The sequence below is a fragment of the Microcaecilia unicolor genome, chromosome 4, assembly GCF_901765095.1.
Source record: "Microcaecilia unicolor chromosome 4, aMicUni1.1, whole genome shotgun sequence".
NCBI classification, from domain to species: Eukaryota; Metazoa; Chordata; class Amphibia; order Gymnophiona; family Siphonopidae; genus Microcaecilia; species Microcaecilia unicolor.
In genome coordinates, this window is record NC_044034.1 from 263,920,823 (window position 1) to 263,941,883 (window position 21,061).

The 21,061-nt window shown below is 41.2% G+C and overlaps 1 protein-coding gene across 1 annotated transcript; it reads left to right on the forward strand.

The window, feature by feature from the left end:
* Window positions 1-1,120: 1,120 nt before the first annotated feature.
* On the forward strand, window positions 1,121-12,795 carry LOC115468047 (F-box only protein 36-like). The gene is made up of 4 exons (XM_030199563.1): window positions 1,121-1,451; window positions 4,303-4,417; window positions 11,244-11,416; window positions 12,324-12,795. Exons 1-4 carry the CDS (start codon window positions 1,356-1,358, stop codon window positions 12,477-12,479), a joined length of 540 nt encoding a protein of 179 aa, XP_030055423.1. The 5' UTR covers window positions 1,121-1,355; the 3' UTR covers window positions 12,480-12,795.
* The last annotated feature ends 8,266 nt before the right edge of the window (window positions 12,796-21,061 follow it).

The window sequence follows — 21,061 nt, forward strand, 5'->3', positions numbered from 1 at the left end:
GTACGATGAGATGTGTACCTGGGACCTTTTATGTGAAGTCCACTGCAGTGCTCCCTAGAGTGCCCCATTGCTCTCCTGGGATGTCTGTGTGGCCAGTCTACTAAGAATGCTGGCTCCTCCTACATCCCAATGGCTTGATTTTGTGCGTTTTTCACCTGGATGGGTTTTATTTTTCGAAAATGGACCAAAAAGATAAATGCACAGAGCACAAAACATTTAGCAAATGGCCATTTTTGAAAAAAAAAACAAAAAAAACGATAAGACTTTTTCTGTTTTGAAAATGGTGTATTTCTTAGTTGAATTTTGGACATTTTGAGCGAAACGTTCAAAGTTGGACTTAGATGCCATATTGAAAATGCCCCTCTATGTAACTTTATAAGTCTAAGTGCTTTGAAAATATACCTCTAAATGTAATAAACATAAACCTATGGAAGACCGAAAACAATCTTTTGGCTAGTTTTCTTTGAGTTATTCCTATGAGGCTTCTAATTCTGGCATGAATAATGAACAAATTCTCCGAAAGGGAGTCTTTGCTGCTGGTTGTACTGCACTGAACCAATTGTATAGCCTATGTGAGAATTAGGGGGGTTTTCTAATGGGGGGAGAGGGAGGGCAGGTTAGTATTAGTTCCAAGCTTTTATGCCTGGCCCTGATGTTGGGAAGAATTGTTTCTCGTGTAATGTTCTCTGATCTTCCTTGGACAAGAGGAGCAAATTTGCAACTTGTTCCCATCTATCTGCAATGGAAGCACAGCCCTGCTGTTTGTTGCCTCTCTTTCTCTGTACAACTTGGACAGCATCAATTAGCATAGGTTCTGTAGTTCTTTGGGTTCCTGTGGTGGTATTTTCTCTCATTTGCTATAGGATTACAAAAGTAATAAAGACTGAACTTATGGGGGAAAAAAACCCTGTTTAATTCTTGGTTAGAAACCATATCTTCAGGTTTCTGATTTTTGAGGCAGTATTTATTCAGTTTGAATAGTCTATTATATGCAATACATGTCTTCATAAGGTATTTAAATGAACTTTTGTGCAGACTAATAACACTTGAATGAAAGAGTAAGTATGAATTGAAGCCGTTGTTTACACAGTATTGTTCACTTTTTCTTTTAGGACTCTATTAGGAGTTCATCGGGAGTTCTGGCTAAGTCTTTTGTCAAACATCATCAGTTGGTTCTAGAAGAAAAGAATTAATCCTCCCATTAAACAAGCTGGCTATAAAGCACTATTTATAACCACTGGCCCTGCCTATTGCGCAAAACCCAGTTGAAAGGGCTGAGTTATTGCACTGTGCTTAATGAAAAAGCAGTGATCAGTTTCAGAGATCGCAAGTGGCAGGGAAAATCTGCCTCCACCATGACTTCTCTTCTGCAGGATAAGCTGTATGAAGTCCAGCGCCAAGCTCCTTCTCCTAGCAAAGACATTTATCACTTCACCATCACCAGGAATGAGGTAAGTGCAGTCTCACAGGACTTTCTTCCTCCCCCTATTCTGATGGTATCTATGAACTATTCTGGAGAAACTTGTGCATAGGGCTGGTGCAAGGGGATTAGATAACCTAGGCGAAGCTTCAGCCATGTGTCTTCCTCAGTTATCTTTCAGTGTCCAAGCACAGCCATTTCCAGAACAATCCTGTACAAATGCAGAGTTAGATCTCATACTTAAAATATTAACCCCCCCCCCCCCCCCCCATTTTCTTAGAAGAGTCAGTTGAGGGAAGATATGATAGAGGTCTATAAAATCCTGAGTGGAGTAGAGTGGGTGGACGTGAATCGATTGTTTACTCTTTCAAATGAGGGGGACACTCCATGAAGTTACATGGTAATACCTTTAAAACAAAAAAGGAGAAAATATTTCTTCACACAATAATTAGTTAAGCTCTAAAACTCGTTACCAGATGATGTGTTAACAGCAGTTAGCATAACTGGGTTTAAAAAAAGGTTCTGACAAGTCCCTGGAGGAAATGTCCATAGTCTGCTATTAAGCTAGACATGGGGAAAACCTCTGCTTATTCCTGGGATTGGTATCATGGAATGTTGCTACTCTTTGGGACTCTGCCAGGTACTTGTGACCTAGTCTGGCCACTGTTGGAAGCAGGATACTGGGCTAGATGGACCATTGGCCTAGAGAGCTGCACGGGAATGGGTTTTGCGGGAATCCTGCAGAACCCGTGGGGATGGAAGCAGTTCTGCTGGGTTCCCGCGGGGATGGAAGCAGTTCTGCGGGGTTCCCGAGGGGACGGAAGCAGTTCTGCGGGGTTCCTGCAGGGACGGAAGCAGTTCCTGCGGGGTTCCCGCGGGAATGGAAGCAGTTCTGCGGGGTTCCCGTGGAAGTGTAAGCTGCACCTGCACCAGTCTCTCATCTACCAAGTACCAAGTTCTTTGAGTGCTGTCTCCTCCTCCTCCTCCTCTTCTTCCTTGCTTTGACAGCACAAATGTGGAAAGTCTTCCATTAAGGATGTGGTAGAGACACAAATGATGACAGAATTCAAAAAGGCGTGGGATCAACACAGGGTGTAGATCGTAGAAGTCTGCTCAGCACTGGTTTTGCTTCCCAATTACTGGTGTTGCCACCCAATCTCAGCTTAGATTCCGTGGATCTATTCCTTGTAAACAGGATTCCTTTGTGTTTATCCCACGCTTGTTTGAGTTCCATCAAGATAATAGTTCATGGATTAAGCATTTGATAGACCTGCCTTGCAGAATAAGAATGTTTTTGGGAGTTTCCTAAATTGAAGATAATGAGGGCATGATCTTAAGGGTATTGGTAGTTGGTTTCACAAATTGGCTAGCTGGTATTGAATGGACAGATTAAGATGCTTGATTGACTTTGGGTTCTTGTGCATTGGAAATTTAAACTGGAACGAGTTGTGGGTGTTGTGCTTAGAAGAAGGATCGTGTAGTAAGGTTACTAAGTTCAAAATGTATTGAGGAATATCCCCTGCAAGAATTTTAAAGGTAGTAGTACCTAGTTTGAATTGAACTCTCTCGCTAATTGGTAGCCAGTGGAGTTTGGAGTAGTATGATTACTTTATTTATTTATTTTTAAAATTTTGCTTTTCATATTACATTCTCAAGGATTAACACTTGATCAAAGACAGTATCAAAGAAAGATTATACAAAAATAACATTTGTATCACATTAATGATACTCAAGTCCACATTATGTCGGATGTTAACCACCTTGGCATGCCCATCAGATAAGGTGATAGATATATCAAGAACTCATAATAAACATAAACATGTAAATGATAGTATTCTATAAGTTATGTACATAACTTGGAGACTTGCCCATAACCTCTCATGCTCCGCCCACATGTATGCACCTGTGGTTGGAGGCTGCTAATTAACACCTAATAAATACTTGAAAGACATTGTGGTCGGTTGAGCTCTCCCTTGACTCTGAAAGATAATTGTCTGCAATGGAATGACATAAATTTAGCTCCTCCCCGAACAGCAGAGAAGGCGTAAATTATATAGATAAGCAACTGCTTATATTGGTAGGTTTGCTAAACATGAAACAGTCAATCTTATGCAAGGATTAGAACACATCTTCATACTAAAAGTCTGATATATACATGGTGACAAAATAGAAAATGTCTATTACATAGTATTTCTCAAGTACTATTTATAACTTGCTTATTTATTTATTTAATACATTTTTATAATCTGTCTACACCTAGGTGGGGTACAATAAAAACAATCATAACAGTATAAAATCAAGATAATTCACATACAAAACATAAATAGAGGACTCTTTAAGGTAAAGACAGCCCATAGTTTACATTTCCAGAAGAAGACATATATCATAAACCCTGGCTTATTTCAGACCTTCTTTATTTCTCTTATCAAAGGACCCCTCTTTGTCAAGACTGTAGTATTTTAGTTGCACATACTGGCCTTCTTTTCACAATATAAAGTGAAATTTACTAAGCTGGCATTTGTCAATAACTCATTCAAGACAACATCTTACAATTCTTCAGATAAAATATTAACTCTAACTTTTCCAGATCCATACCCCCTTGCAAGTTATGTGCTAAGGTTCATACGCACTTCTTTTTAGAATAGCACATAGTGCAATAACACTTTTCAGCACTTAACGCAAGGCACAGCTAACTGCAGGCCACCAGTTATAGAATTATCCTGTCTGCCTTTTTGAGGATAGGTTCCTGAACCTGATCTTCATATTCCAATTGCTAGTAGCCAAGGTCCTGCTTCTACAACCCATTGAATGCATTCCAAGATGCACTTAGCTTTATCTGCCACCCCAGGTGCTTATTTATTCCACTTTTTACTTGTTTTCAGATAATTTGGAGATCTTGGAGTGTTTCTGTTCGGGCTGAACCCAGGAGCTCCATTCTAAGACCAAGAGAAGTCAAGAAACTTCACAGTGAATTTTTGATGGATGAACAGTTACACAGCAAGTATTGAAATAGAGACCAGTGCACTAGTGCTACATTTGAACATACTTGATAATATAGTTGATTCCGGATAAGGTTTTGATTGATTCCGGCCTTAGACTTCTGGCTTTCCAGTTCAAAGTCACACCTGAGTGGTGATGATCACAGGCCATCTCTGGACTGCGCAAAATGGGTTGAGTGGACAGGTCTTGACTCATAACTGTTCAATAAGGGTACACTAGTAGACAATCGCAACACAAAATGTTGTGAAAAAAGCCAGAAAGGATCTGCTTTCTTGGTTCTGTGGATGGTTTTTCTTATAATGGTCTACTGTAGCTTGTGCTATGGTAAAATTAAAGCTTCCAGAGTACAAAACTGTCAATGCCTCTTTTGCTTTCTTGAACAATATTCGACTAAAGTAGTGTGGTTGCCATGTTGGTTCACTTTTAAAGATCATAAATAGAAATAAAACAAGACAAAAATAAAAACAAGAGGGTACCTTTTTTATTGAACCATATACATCACTAAGAATTAAAGAAAAGAGGAAGAAAACAAATACACACAGTTTTTGTGTCAACAAGCCTCTCCCCCTTTGCTCTCACCAGCCTTCCAGAGATCCAACCAGTGTTGATGCAAATAAAAAATGGATCTGGTAGCCCTTATAGTAAGCTCTGGAACTCATTACCAGAGCAAATGGTAAAAGCAGTTAATATCGCTGGGGTAAAAGCAGTTAATATCGCTGGGCTTAAATAAGGTTTGGACAAATTCCTGGAAGAAAAGTCCATAAACCATTATTAAGATAGACTTGGGAAAAGCCACTGCTTATCCTTGGGATTAAATAGTATGGAATCTTAATACTTTCTGGGACTCTGCCAGGTACTTGTGACCGGAACTGGCCACTGTTGGAAACAGGATATTGGGCTAGATGAACCCTTGGTCTGACCCAGAATGGCAACTGTTATGTTCCTGAGCAGCTAAACTGGAAAGCTTGTTATTGCAGGATACTCTTTCAATAAAAGGCATTGTGTAAATCCAAATAATTTTCTGAAGCACCAAGACTATATCCTGTTCCCAGCAGTCCTGGTCTCGAGAACCCAGGGTTGCCAACTGGCTCAAAACTCACCCAACAGGGTTGATCTAGTCCAGGCTTTACCCATTACATCCAGGGACCTGTAGTTCTGATTTCCAAACTGGATTCCCTAAGAATAGCAAGACTATAAGTCCCTGGATGCAATGGGGTAAAGTCTGGACTGAATCATCCCTGTTGGGTGAATCTAAACCTAGTTGACAACCCTACAAGGGCCTGGTAAGATTCCAAATAAATGATATACTCCTTGTTACTTACACTCAGGGATAAGTGGTGGCTTTAACTAAGGTATCATGCAAACTGGGCTTTGAAGCAAACGTCAAACTACCAAAACATACACTTCGCTGTGTGTGCAAGGAACATCACATTCAAACAAGAGATACAAGATGGCTGCATGATAGCAAGTCGCACCACACCAGAGCTCCACCCCCTCCTACCTCCAACTTCTAAGGGACTCCCCCCCCCCCTAACGAGCAGCCAACTCCAGGAACTCTCTCCCAGTGCCCTGCCAGTGAATGTTTCAAGGTTGAGTGGTCTAAGACAGTGCCCTTGACACTGAGAGGCGATGCCCAGGAAACTGTGGGAGCCACGAGGCATGCTACCCACGTGTCGCACAGCAGAGACAGAGCGGATCAACGGCCCAACAAAAGAGATTGTCGAAGCATCAGCAAACACTCTCCCGTATCCCAAGCTGGAACCTTATGTGGGCCAGTACCTGTACAAGTGAAAAACACACATCATCCTCCCCCCCCCCCCCCACAATCAGCCTCAGAACCCCCTTCTCACCTCTGTCTCAAGCCTCAGAAGACCCCCCCCCAAGCCTACCTATCATCCTTGGTGATCTGGTAGTCCATAGGGTAAAAGCAAACCCCACCCGCTTCTGCCCCTTGCAGTTACTCTATGAAAATGGTTGTCACGATCTCTAGGGGTAGATCTAGCCCTTAGGCAGAAACGTTATGCCTGCCTTAGAGGAGATGTAACTTTGTGCCTGTGCTTTCATGAAGGCTGTTTTAACAAGGCATGCAGGTATATTTGTTGTGTTTATAAAAAAGAAAGAGCGTTTTTAGAGGGTGATATTTTTTCCTATTTTATAAAGACACATAATAGACAACTACGTATATTATAAATACTATCACAAATCCTGCAGAAATCGTGGCTAGATTGAAGGCATGGACATCATGCCAGCTCGAGATCAGTTGTAAACATAGATGCATAGGGGGTCAATATTCAAAGCGATTTAACCATCCAGAAATGGCTCCTGGCCAGTTAATTCACCTATTTGGGAATAACCGGTTATTTTCAGTGGCACTTAACTGGTTAGTGCCGCTGAAACTGACCGGTTAGCGCTGAACTGAAAACCAGCTATTTTGGGGGCATTCCAGGGGTGGCATCAGCACTTAGCCGGTTAAATTCCCATATTCAGCACTTAACCGATTAAAGTGTTGAATATTTCATTTAACCGGCTATATATGAACCAGGTCCCTACACCCAGAAATTCAGTGTCAGAGCCTGGACTTGACTTGGCATTGAATTTTCGGTTTAACACCGGTGGCAGTCAGCAAAATGCTGATCACCTCTGACTGAATATGGGGCCCATATTTTATTAAATATGTGCATAAATTGCAACTCTACCCCTTGCACACCTATTGTGCAAGTACGTGCCAGCTTGCACTGCTTGCACTTTTTCGGAATGGCCTAATTTTATAAGAGTTCGGTTAAATATGAAAATGGTTTGATAAAATCACCTGTTTTTAATATCCCAACCCCAGGAGCAACACTTTTTAACCCAGCTAGTACAAATACCATAGAAGCTCAGGCAAATCTGTAGCCTGGTAGAGGCAGCCAGGTGGGTAATTTTGAGACTGGCTGAGTAAATAGCTCTGAAAACTGTCCTTAGAGGACAAGTTTTCAAAGTCATTTCTACATGTGGGTAACAATTCATGTGCACTAGCTGGCTGTGGGGAAAATTGCCTTCCCTAAAGGTGAGTGTTAGCTGAATTTAGAGGAGGCAGATTCCCAGGAGTGTGGTTTTGTCAGGGGAGGAAAATAAGACATGAAGGCTGCATTCTCTATGAATAAAAGTATTCATAGAAAAGGCCAGCACAAATGTCTGTGGGGGTGACTGTACACATAGCAAGCTTCACTGTGAAAGTATGCATTTACTTATTTAGATTTTGCTCACACCTTTTTCAGTAGTAGCTGAAGGCAGTGGCGTAGCCAAGGGTGGGCCGGGGTGGGCCCAGGCCCACCCACTTTAGGTTCAGGCCCACCAGGTAGCAGCACACCTATAATGTGGCTGGCAGGGACCCCAAGCCCCGCCAGCCAAAAACTCCCAACAACTTTTTGCTGCCGATGAAAATCTGCTATTTAAAAGGTATACGGGGGAGAGGGGATGCTTGAAGGACCATATGGCATGCAGGCGAGAGAGAGAGAGAGAGAAACCAAATAACTTGTAGGACAAGGCAGAGTTCTGCCCACCCACCTTGGGTCCAGGCTCACCCAAACTTGGGTGTCTGGCTACGCCCCTGGCTCAAAGTAAGTTACAGTCAGGCACACTGGATATTTCTCTGTCCCAGGAGGGCTCACAATCTAAGTTTATACCTGAGGCAATGGAGAGTTAAATGACTTGCCCAAGATCACAAGGAGCAGTAGTGGGATTTGAACCCACCACCTCTGGATTACAAGACCAGTGCTCTAACCACTATGTCACTCCTCCACACACATGCAAACTGATTATAGATCCACTGATCTGTAGGTTGACATGCTCTGAATGACTTTTGCAAACCCTAAATTTTCTAAGGCACACTAACAACCAAATGTGCTTCTAATTAACAGTACAACGAAAACTTTCAATCCAGCCCTGTGGTTTGCTAATGAACATTGCACTGGAATGGGCTCATGCCTTTTCCTAGGTCCTGCCAGAAGTTCCAGTTCATTTCTACTGGTGAAGCCCTGAATCATCTATGAAATAAATACACTACTGGTGTTACCTAGTATACTGTTACTATGGAGAGTGCCAGTGTATTATCCAGTCAAATTACCAGCTTCGCTGTAACTTGATATGCCTTTGTATTGTTTTGGGGGGGCATAATAGCTTTTAAAAATAACTTCCTTGGTATCTCTGATGTTTATCTAAAGACCAGAATGATTGTAACATGAAAGGACTAGGCCTTTGTGGTTCTCGATCTTTTTGCACCATGGTGACAATTGAATAAAAAAAAACACTGCTCATTTATCTGAGAGGTTTAGCAAACATGCCTGGGCACTTCATGACACATTTAGAAGATCATTGCACAAAGAAAACCTGTTTTACAAAATCATTGCATCTTTCTCAATTGCACGTTTTAAATTCCAGGATTATAGGAAGCGGTTTCTTATCTTTTAAGTTCTTTCTCCTACCAAAAGAAGAGACTTTTTTTTCCACTGTGCCATCTTCAGGTCATTGGGAGCTGCAGTGAGACGTGTAGAGGGGACAAAGATGTTCAGATTCTTGCCGCCCAGCATCACTTGGGCTTTGTCCTGCCTATTAGAAAACCCAGTGTGTTGCAGTAAAAATCCAGTCAACAATTCTCAGTAACCAGTGTCATAGATCCTCTTTAGGAATTTTCACACCTGCTCTGGTTTGTTATTTAAATCCATCATGATGAGGGTGATTTCAACAGGGGTGAGATTTGATATACTGCCTTTCAGTGTGTAACCAGGTACCGCTCTCCTGCAGCCAAGGATAGAACAATCTCCTGCAGCCACAGGCTCCTAGTACAATGAAGAAATAGAAGTCCACCAGTAACTTCAATCTTAAGAACTTTTATTCCATGCAGGTTTCTAGTACACAGTTCCAATAGCAGCATAGCACATACCAGGATTCAATACAGGCTTGCAGGCTTCAGTCTGGGCTCTTTATCCAGTGCACAATAAACAGTAATTCAATTCCCAAGACAAACAGTTCTTTCAGTTCATCATCACAGTTCAGTCACCAAGCAGCATTTTCTACCTTCTATCCTCTTTACCTTCAGGAGAGTTCAATATTTTAGGGACTCCTTCTACCCAAGGGTTTTCCCCTGCATCAGCTTCACAGTGAATTCAATACTTTTGGGACTTCCTCTCACCTAAGGAATTTCATCCTGCTTCAGTACTTTAGGGACCTCCCTGCCCAAGGGCTTTCAGCCTGCAAATACTTTAGGGACCTCCCTGCCCAAGGCTTTTCAGCCTGCAACTGCCTCTCTCCTTCTGCTTCTCTCTCCTGAACTGAACTCAACTGCTGGGACTCCTTCCCACCTGCCTAATCAATCCCTGGCTTCAACTACCACAACCAATCTTTCTCCTTCCATTAGCTTCCTCACACCCAAACCAGCTGAGTTAAGCATTAGACTAATGAGACCAATGATGAGCTCCTGCACACAGGGTTTCCTAACTCTCTTTCCGCCTTGTGGCAGCCACTCTACACAATCTGCCAGCTTACACCCATGTCTTCCCCGATTGCAGCTAGGAGTCCAGTCCTGGTTCTTCATCTCCCCCTCTGGCTCCTTGCCTGTAATGCCTTCTGGGACTTGCGTTTCAGACTGAAACTGCCTTAACCCAACTATCCTGGAGGTGACTTTATCACAAGTGGTTACAGTCAAAGTGGTTTATATGTTATACACAGGCACTTATACAGGTCAATGGAGGGTTAAGTGAATTGCCCAGAGTCACAACAAGCTGTAGTGGGAATTGAAGCCAGCTCCCCTCATTCTCAGGCCACTGCACTAATCATTATGCCACTCCTCCAGATAAAACAGTGCTTTTCATGCAAAAATGGACTTTTCAAAAATTACCTACCTAATATAAGGACTATTCTTTAACTGGGTGTCTATAAATATGCCTTCTGGGCACCTGCTAGTGGCCTATTCTATAAAGGAATGTAGGCACCTACTTTCCTTTATAGAAAACTAGCTTAACTGCTTAAATATTTGCTTAGAAGTTAACCATGAGCAAGTATACCAACCCTAGAGCTGTTGTAAATGTAAGTGCCTAAATGCTGCAGATAGGCATGTAACTATGGCTGGTGCTGGGCAGGCTTGTACAGTCTGAGTCCTGTTAAGTGGCGAACTGACAGTGATCCTGTGGAAGTCACAGCAGCCATTTTGAAGATGTGGTGGTGCCAGACAAACCACCAGGGCTCTTCAAGGTAGGTGGCAAGCTCCACCCACTGGCTTCTGCCCAGATAATGGGTCAGATAGGCTCATGCAGTCTCCTGTCATTAAACCTCTTTGCCTGCCATTGACTTGGTGTAAGTGGGTGCACTTAACTTTAGGTGCAACAATACGGGTCTGCACTGGCATTTGATAAAGGAATCTGGCACCTTGATGCTGTTATAGAATAGGTGCTCTGCAGGCAGCACTGGAGCATGTACAATGAGGTGCTCTCTTATAGAATTGTCCCCTTTGTCATCTAGATAGTGCAGTATAGAATGTGGGTATTATATTTTAATTTCTGTTCCACTTGTTAGGTTTTAGTGTAGATGGGTTCAGTTTATGCATGGAAAATGCCCTATTTACTGATCCTTGAGTAACTGCTGGGTGCTCTTGGATTATTGGATATTATTATATTTATTGTTTGTGTGAGTTTGTACTTACTGCTGAGCATTTTTGGTGCTCAAGGTTGTTTGTTTGTTGTTTGTTTTTGTATGTCTAGTTTGCTTTTTGTATTTTTATGGGAACAACTCATTGTGTTTGTTGTTTGGGGGGCTTCATTGACATATTTTGTCCTTTGATATATTTCAGAACAAGTAAAAAGAATCTTTGGCAATGATACACTGCAGTATACTTTGAACCTGTGCAAGGAACATTATGATTTCATTGTCCGAATGCCCAGTAACATGATCATGCACATTTTGTCATTTCTTAATATGGATGACATCAAGCAACTGTCAAAGACTTGCAGAAAGTTCCAGAAGGTAATTTTTCAGTTCCAATATGAAATTTCATTGGTCACATGATGGGGTAAATCACCCTGAGCAATGTTATTTGGTGGCTGTAGCAATGAAAAGCCAAACCCTCCAGAATGGTAAACCCTAATTCCAGAGAGGTAGATTGGGACTTCATGTGGCATTAAGGGAGAGGTTGTTGTGGGGGAGCTTATGTAGGAGATTTCAGGAGCCCATTTGCTTTGAGGGGCCATTGGTGGCTGATGAATAATGGGGAGGAGGAATATGTGATGGTTAATGAGATAGAAGATAGTGCTCAGGAGAGTTGGAAAGGGGACAGATTCTCATCACTAATGTTTAGAGAGAGGGAAATCCCTCCTGCTAGCCAATCCAAAGGGAAATAGTTGGTTTGGTGAGCACAAGGGGTTTCCCAGGAGCTAGCTTGGACATTTCGTGCTATTGAGGTTATAAACAGAAATAAAACAGAAAAGAAAATAAGGTGATCCCTTTTTTTTTTATTGGAGGAGTGGCCTAGTGGTTAGAGTGGTGGACTTTGGTCCTGAGGAACTGGGTTCAATTCCCACTGCAGGCACAGGCAGCTCCTTGTGACTCTGTGCAAGTCACTTAACCCTCCATTGCCACAGGTACAAATAAGTACCTGTATATAATATGTAAGCTGCATTGAACCTGCTATGAGTGGGAAAGCACGGGGTACAAATGTAAGAAAAATAAAACAACATTTTTGATTAGCTTTCGAAGGTAACCCTTCTTCAGATCATTTTCTGAAGATTGTCTCCTAAGTTATGTGAATAAAGGAATTTTGTCCCATTTTTGAAGGCTCCTGGTGCTTTCTTGTGCTATTTTTGGACTTTGTTCTGTGCTTTGTTACCCTCTCTTTGCTGCGATGTCTTTAAAGAGTGCCATATCTATCTTTCAGCTATGTAACAGTGAAGAACTTTGGGAAAAAGTCAGACTGCAAGAAAAGAGACACTCTGTTGATTTAAAGAAATTGCTACCTGGCAGGCTGAGGAGCTTCTATCAAAACAGAGAGCGTCCACACCAGATGCAGCGAAGAAAGAGCACGATGTTTTAAAAATGGATTTCTTAAACTAATTCAGGGACATCAAGAAATCCATAGATATGTGGGACTTGTTATTTCCTCAAACTGTACCAAACCATCACTCAGAAACTTAAGCAAGGGAGAGACAATTAGTGCATTAATGTATTCATTCACTGCTGGTGTATTTCATGTGCCAAAATTATTTTGATGCAATCTATGGTTTTCTTATGTTTCATTTTCAGAAATTTAGGGGCCCTTTTACTAAGTCGTATAAGTGCCTATGTGTGCCCACTGTGTGTCAATTTCAAGTTACCGCCTGGCAATGGCCTGTGTGGTAATTTTATTTTTGACGCGCCTCTGCTACACGCGCCGGAAAATAATTTCTATTTTCTGATGTGCGGAAGAAAACGGACTGTAATCATCATTCTACGTGCGTAGACGATTACCTCACGGTTAATGCATGAAACCTTACCACTAGGTCAATGGCTGGTGGTAAGGTCTCAGACCTAAAATGGATGCACAGCAATTTTTATTTTGCTGCACGTCCATTTTTGGCAAAAATGTTAAAAAGGCATTTTTTGCAGGTGTGCTGAAAAATAGATCTGCGTGCGCCCAAAACATGTGCCTACACTAGCACAGCCCATTTTTCAGTGCACCTTATTCCTGTGAATGTGTTAAATGTCAAAATTGTATGTTATTTTACTGACACATTAGTTTTACCACAATGCATGTAACATAATAATAAGATGCAAAACTTGCAAATGCATACCAAGCATCTCATTATTAGGCAAATTGAATAACGCAGCTTGCATTGAACTACACAGACTGTGTTTATTTGGTAAAATAACCCCACCTTTGCATTGGCATTATTTTCCTAAGCTTGGAGCTTTCTTAAAAGAGGCCAGGGCTAAAGTACCATGTGGACCTCTTCCTCTCTCAACCTTCCAACCCCTCACCCTCCCACTTCTCCACATACCACATCAAGGCTTCCCTTCCCCCAAGGGCACCCCTGAAGTCCCCATCCACTGAAAATCCCTCAGAGAGCCTAGCAGGAATTTCCCTAGTGTTTAGTGGGTGGAGCAAAAGCAATCCTCTGTCACTCCTACCCTGTTGGGAGCTAGGTTCAAAATGGCACTAGTTGAAACTGCCGATAGAGTTCAGCTGGCATCATTTTCTGAAATAGGAGCAACTGGGTATCATTCCTGCCTTACTAGTGAGACCACCAGTAGATTTGAGGGGAGTCTTCTAGAAGATGGAAGATCTGAGGGTGCCTTCTGGGTTTGGAGTGGGGAGGGGGGTTGGGGGGGGGTCTGTTCTTGCTGAGAGTGTGCCCTTGAGGAATATGAAAGCTCTTATGGAGAGGGGGGAGAAGAGTCTACATGGCACTTGAGCTCTGGCCCCTTTTGTCTGGCCCAACTTGCCCAGTTATCCAGGCACTAGCACTGAATATTGACGGTGCTCGATTAACTTACAATTCTGCTCCCGAATCACCCTGGCACTAACTGGATAGTATAATCCAAAGAAGAACAGGAATGCAACCTCTACATAAGTCCAGAGAAAGCAGAGGAGTAGAAGATAACACACTGACTTCTACATGGGGAGTGTTGATAATATTCTTTATTAAGGTACCAGACAAAGACCCAACAGGGGGCTGTTTTTTGGCGGGAACGCCCGCCTGCCTCAGGAGTCAAAAAGAATTTGGCGCCAAAGCTTTTTTTGAATATAACTATGGTTTGTTGATCTTTGACTCTGCTCTCACACAGAGCAGTTTTAACAAGGCACTGTGCTCAGTACCTTCCAGCTTCAAGTACTATTCTTTTTGACCCCTGAGGCAGGCGGGAGTACCTGCCGAAACATGGCCCCATGTTGGGTCTTTATCTGGTGCCTTAATAAAGAATACTTCCTGTGTGGAAGTCAGTGTGTTATCCTCTTCTAACTGGATAGTGTCATGACAGTTAGAGTACATATTGTATCCATGATTAGTGGCATACATGAACACTTCGAAAAAGGACTTGTTACACATATCGTTAGATTTATCTGCAGCTTTTTATCTTGTAGATCATGAATTACTACTTGGAGAGATTGGACTTAGGGGCACAGTGTATGAATGATTTAAATATTTTCTCTCAGAACGCTGCTTCTATGTTTCCCATAACTTTAGGTATTCTGAGCTACAAACATTACCTTACAGAGTACCTTAGGGATCTGTTTTATCTCCTATGTTGTTTACATTACTTTCAAGTCCTCTGGCTCTTCTCACTCAAGAACTTGGTATCTCAGCTCATTTTTTCACTGATCATATATAGTAGATTGATGTAGATCCTAAGCAACCAGATCTCACATCTTTCAATATTAGAGGTCCTTTTACTAAAGCTTAGCATGTGTTAACGGAATTAGCATGCACTAAGGACTCAGTTCTGTAAATGGTGCCCAAATTTGGGCTACCTGAAAATACAGCTAGAAGAATTACCTCGCCAAAGCATTTAAAAATGGTGCCTTCAGACAAACTCTTATATTGGACGTTGACCTTACAACTAGAAGTGAAATTATGGCAAGAACACCTGCCATTCAAACATACTATTTAAACCATGTGGTTCAATGGTTTGCAGCCTATGAATTCACCTTTGTTCTAACTGGTATAAATGGTGTAAATACATGCTAAGTGGTATTTTACAAACGGCACTCAAAGTTGGGTGCCATTTATAGAATAGCACTTAGCTCCGGGATCCACGCTCAATTTTGGGCATGAAGGTTTAAACCAACTGAACCCTGGTGTAAATCTCTATACCTAAATTAGTCATAGATCCCCCAAATTCTGTAATACTGTGTGCAAATCCTAGAAATGCCCCTGACCTGTCTATGTTCCTCCCATGGCCTCACCCCCTTTTTGGATCCATGTGGAAAAATTTATGCACACGACTATAAAGATATGCGCATAAGTTCCAATTATTTCCAATTAGTACCAATAATTGTTAGTGCCCAATTAATCAGCGCAAATTGGCTCATTAAAAGCAATTAAATTGTATGCTCAATTTGGGCACATGCCCAAATTTATGCACGCAATTTTGAGCACTATATATAAATATATAATTTTATGCCAGCAGTTGATAATAGAAACCACATGGGAAGGGGCCATATTAGACTTAGTGCTTTTGAATGGGGAAAGTGTTTCTGATGTTGTAGTGGGAGATCTTCTGGCATCCAGTGATCACTGGATGGTATGTTTTAAAAGTGAAGGTTCTAGACTTCAAAAAAACTAACTTTGTTCAGATGGGGGATTACCTCAAGGAGTTGTTGTCTGGATGGGAACATCTGGAAGAAGCTGGAAAGTAGCAGACAAAACTGAAAGGAGCTATTGTAAGGGCAGCAAACCTATTTGTAAGGAAAGTAAATAAAAGTAAGAGGAAAAGAAGACCATTTTGGTTCTCAAAAGTAGTAGCTGAAAAGGTAAGGAAAAAGAGGAAAGCCTTCATAAACTACAAGAGATTGTAGAAAGAGGAAGATAGGAAAAGTTAAGAGAAGCTGGTAAATTAGTTAGGAAAGCAAAGATGCAAATGGAAGAAAAAAATAGCCAATATGGTAAAATGGGGAGACAAGACATTTTATAGATATGTTAATGTTAGGAGAAAGTGCAAAAGTGGTATTGTGAGATTCAAAGGTGAAGAGAAGGAATAAGTAGAAACTGATAAAGATAAGGTGGAATTGCTTAACAAATATTTCTTTTCTTTGTTCACAGCTGAAGGGCTGGAAACAGGATTGCAGAAGACAAACATAAATAGGAATGGAGGTGAAGTAGTCTCTGAACAATCTTCAGAGGACTCTGTTCATAAGGAGCTAACTAAACTAAAGGTGGACAAAGCGATGGGACCAGATGGCATACATCCGAGGGTACTGAAGGAACTTAGGGAAGTTCTGGCAGCTCCACTGGCTGACCTTTTCAATGCTTCTCTAGAGTGGTCCCAAAGGACTGGAGAAGGGCAGATGTGGTCCCTTTCCACAAAAGCAGAAATAAAGAAGAGGTTGGGAACTTCAGGCCGGTAAGTCTGAGTTCTATAGTAAGTAAATTAATGGAAATGCTTTTAAAACAGAGAATAGTAAAGTTTTTGGAATCCAGTGGATTAAGGACCCAAGGCAATATGGTTTTACTAGAGGCAGGTCTTGTCAGACAAATCTGATTAATTTCTTTAACTGGATGACTAGAGTTGGATCAAGGAAGAGTGCTAGATGTGGTGTATTTAGATTCTAACAAGGCCTTTGACACAGTTCCACATAGATGACTAATACATAAACTGAGTGCCCTTGGTATGGGCCTTAATTTAATGCTAAAAATTGCAGGGTCATGTATTTGGGCTGCAAAAACCTGACAGAACGGTACAAATTAGGGGGTGAAGAACTTTTGTGCACTAAAAAGGAGCGGGACTTGGGTGTGATCATATGTGATGATCTTAAGGTGGCCAAACAGGTAGAAAAGGCGATGGTGAAAACTAGAAGGATGCTTGGGTGCATAGGGAGAGGAATGGCCAGTAAGGAAAAGGAGGTGATGATGCCCCTGTATAAGACTCTGGTGAGACCTCATTTAGACTATTGTGTACAGGATGGAGTCAATCCAGGGGGTGGCTACTAAATTGGTCAATGGTCTTCATCATAAAGCATATGGGAACAGACTTAAATATCTCAATATGTATACTTTGGAAGAAAGGCAGGAGAGGGGAGATATGATAGAGATGTTTAAATACCGACATGACAAAAATGCACAGGAAGTGAGTCTCCTTCAATCGAAAGGAAGCTCTGGAATGAGGGGGCATAGGATGAAGGTGAAAGGGGATAGAAGTAACCCAAGGAAATAGTTCTTCATGGAAAGGTACTGAATTTGTGGAACGGCCTCCCGGTGGAGGTGGTGGAGACAAAGACTATCTGAATTCTAGAAAGTATGGGACAAGTACATCTCTAAGGGAATAAGGTATTGTAGATGGCATAGATGGTCAGACTGGATATGGTCTTTATCTGCCTTCATTTTTCTCTGTTTCTATGTTAATTCTGTTAGCGTGTGCTAAGCTGTAGTACAATGGTCCCTTAGTCTCCACAAGATCACCTCTTGGCTTGAGAAACATTACCTAAAGCTAAATCCTTTTAAATCCAAAGCTATCTGGATAACTGACAGCCTGTCAATCCACAAAACTGCCCCTTGATTATTAGGGCATACCAATATCAAAATGTTAGGAAGAACTTTGGATTCTAAGTTAACATTTGAGGCACATAATACAGCAGTTATCCAGACCTGTCTTGGTGCATTATGCTTTGTAAGATCGGTACATCCCTTTATTGTTAAGCCATCACTAGATAAGTTGGTTCATGCACTAGTCTTTAGCAGACTTGACGAAGGGAATTCCTTTTTAATGGGTTGCTAAAATATACTATTAACCATCTGCAAACTATTCAAATCATAGCTTTCTATACCAAAGCAGTCCAGATGCTACCCATCCCAGGGCAAGCAATGACTTCCCCCATGTCTATCTCAATAGCAGACTATGGACTTTTTCTCCATGAACTTGTCCGACCCTTTTTTTTAAATTTTTTTATTTATAACCATTTGAATTTGTACAAGCGATAAAACAACTTGCTGGAAATACAGATAAAGTAATATGTAGGAATTATTTCAGTCAGGTAATTCTATTCTCTTCCTTAGACCACTAAATAGGGAGAGTGAAACAAGATAAGGAGATCAATTAAACAGTAAACAGAAAAAGAAAACCGTGGTATTAACCTGATTATCCCCAGATATTTCTCGTCTAATTCATTATTCCACATTGATCATCTGGTTGGCTTCTTCAAGGCCAATACGGTGTATAGTCAAATCATTTCATTGAAAAACATACTTATTGTCCAATATTAGTTAGAAATAATACATCTGATTACATTTTTTCTCTTTTAAAAACCAGAAGTTATTTAACAATGCATATACTTAAGTCTCTAATTCAAATCCCACTGATTAAAGTAATCCCAGTTTGCACAGGCTTCACTCCTTTTAAAGTAATAATTTGAGGAAATATTTCTGAGGAAAACTTTAGGAGTCATACCCAGAACTGTGGGAAAAACAATAATCTTGATATTAATCATCTATAATAATATTCATTTTATTATTCAAACTTTCTGGTCTATTATCATAACCACTTCTTGCTCATGTATAATCATTTGTTATATCAAATTTTACTCTCAAAGGGTTCAATTGAATTGTCCATGTAACTCTCTAATAAAATTATTTCTGAAACAAAATTATTTACTGCCACCGTTAGGTCTCGAAGCGCCTTCCAGATGGTATTCAATGTAACCTCCTCAGGAGCCAAGTTGATTTCTCATAGGTGTTTAGGAGTGGTTCCGCCGATTCGGGTTCTGCTGTAAACGTCCTCCTTTTCAGCATATACCTCTAACTCACTCCTCCACTCCTTTGGACATGGTGGTTGAATAATTCGGGTGTCCAACCATTTTTTAAAACCCAGATATACTAACTGCTGTAATCACATCCTCTGGCAACAAGTTCCAGATCTTAACTATTTGTTGAGTGAAAAAAATATTTCCTCCTATTTGTTTTAAAATTATTACTATGCAATGGCAACAGTAGCCAGATATGTCACATTTCCAACAATATCCTGCCCTGAGACTCTGCTACGAAAGTACTCAAGAGTTCTGTTTCAGCTTCTACGGCATCCCCTAGACTGCATTGTTGTGAGGGCACATGACTGCCTGGATTGATTGCTCTGGTCCACAGTTATTTATCATACCTGAGCCGTTTAGAGGTGTGGCATACTTTCAACACCCAGTTGGTTCAAGTTTTTGGTGCATTTTCTTGGTGGTTTGCTTCGTACTAGGAATTTAATTCTCCATTTCCAGATTACTACTGTGCTGAGTACTATACCTTCAGCAGTAGCTCATGCATTTAGTGTTGCTTTGGCTGAATTGACCCCTGAGACAGGTGTGGTTTTATGCCGAAACATGGCCCATGTTGTGTCATCAATAAAGCACGTCTCATTCTTGAGAGCCCTTTGTGTTTTTTTCCTGGACTATTTGTGCTGTGTACTTTGACCCTCTCTGTTGTATGATACTTTCTACACCCACCAGTATGCCTACCTATAACTGCTGACCCCATGGCTAGATAGCTCCTTGTAAATTATTTGTCTAGTTGGAGCCCCGGTTCATATACTGTATTTCTGGCACGGGCAGGTATTATTCAGCTGAGTTTCCAGCTGTGAATTACAGCTGTGATGATCAGCTCTTAGGGGTGGTGACTCTAACAGGCGACACGTCATAGTGACGCTTATTAGTACATAAGTACTTAAGTGTTGCCATACTGAGACAGACCGAAGGTTCATCAAGCCACATACCTGGCAAGATCCCAAAACAGTACAATACATTTCATGCTGCTTATCCTAGAAATAAGCAGTGGATTTTCCCCAAATCCATTTTAATAATGGCTTATGGACTTTTCTTTTAGGAAGCTAGCCAAACCTATTTTAAATCCCCTAAGCTAACTGCTTTTACTACATTCTCTGGCAACGAATTCCAGAGTTTAATTACACATTGAGTGAAGAAATATTTTCTCCAATTCATTTTAAATTTACTACTTTATAGCTTCATTGCATGCCCCTAGTCCTAGTATTTTTGGAAAAAGTAAAAATCAATTCACGTCTACCTGTTCCATTCCACTCATTATTTTATAGACCTCTATCATATTTCCCTTCAGCAGTCTCTTCTCCAAGCTGAAGAGTCCTAGCCACTTTAGCCTTTCCTCATAGGGAAGTCATCCCATCCCCTTAATCATTTTTGTCGCCCTTCTCTGTACCTTTTCTAATTCCACCATATAGTTTTTGAGATGCGGTGACCAGAACTGCACACAACATTCAAGATGTGGCCGCACCATGGAGCAATACAAAAGCATTATAACGTTCTCATTTTTGTTTTCCATTCCTTGCCTAATAATACCTAACATTCTATTTGCTTTCTTAGCCACTGCCACACACTGAGCAGAGGGTTTCAACATATCATCAACGATGACACCTAGATCCCTTTCCTGGTCGGTAACGTCTAATGTGGAGCCTTGCATTATGTAACTGCAGTTTGTGTTCCTCTTTCCCACGTGCATCACTTTGCACTTGCTCACATTAAACGTCATTTGCCATTTGGATGCCCAATCTCCCAGTCTCGTAAGGTCTTGTAATTTTTAACAATCCTCTTGCGATTTAACAACTTTGAATAACTTTGTGTTGTCAGCAAATTTAATTACCTCACTAGTTACTCCCATCTCTAGATCATTTATAAATATGTTAAAAAGCAACAGTTCCTGAAGGGTCCGTGTAGCTGTTATAGCCAACTGCCTGTCCTGAGTACTGTGGCCATCAGTGTGCATGCTCCTAAGAGCCATTGTAAGGTGAGCGACCTACTTTCCTTCAGGTGGTTCTTTAAGGCATCTTCCACCCATGGTAGTATTTACCTTACTGAGCAGCAGTTTCTCACCAGTATGCTGTTTCCTTTATTGTTGGAGTTAAGTCTCCTCCAGGTATCTAGTATTGATTTGTGGGCAAGGCAATTAATGTAAGCACTTATTTCTTCTTTTACTTGGT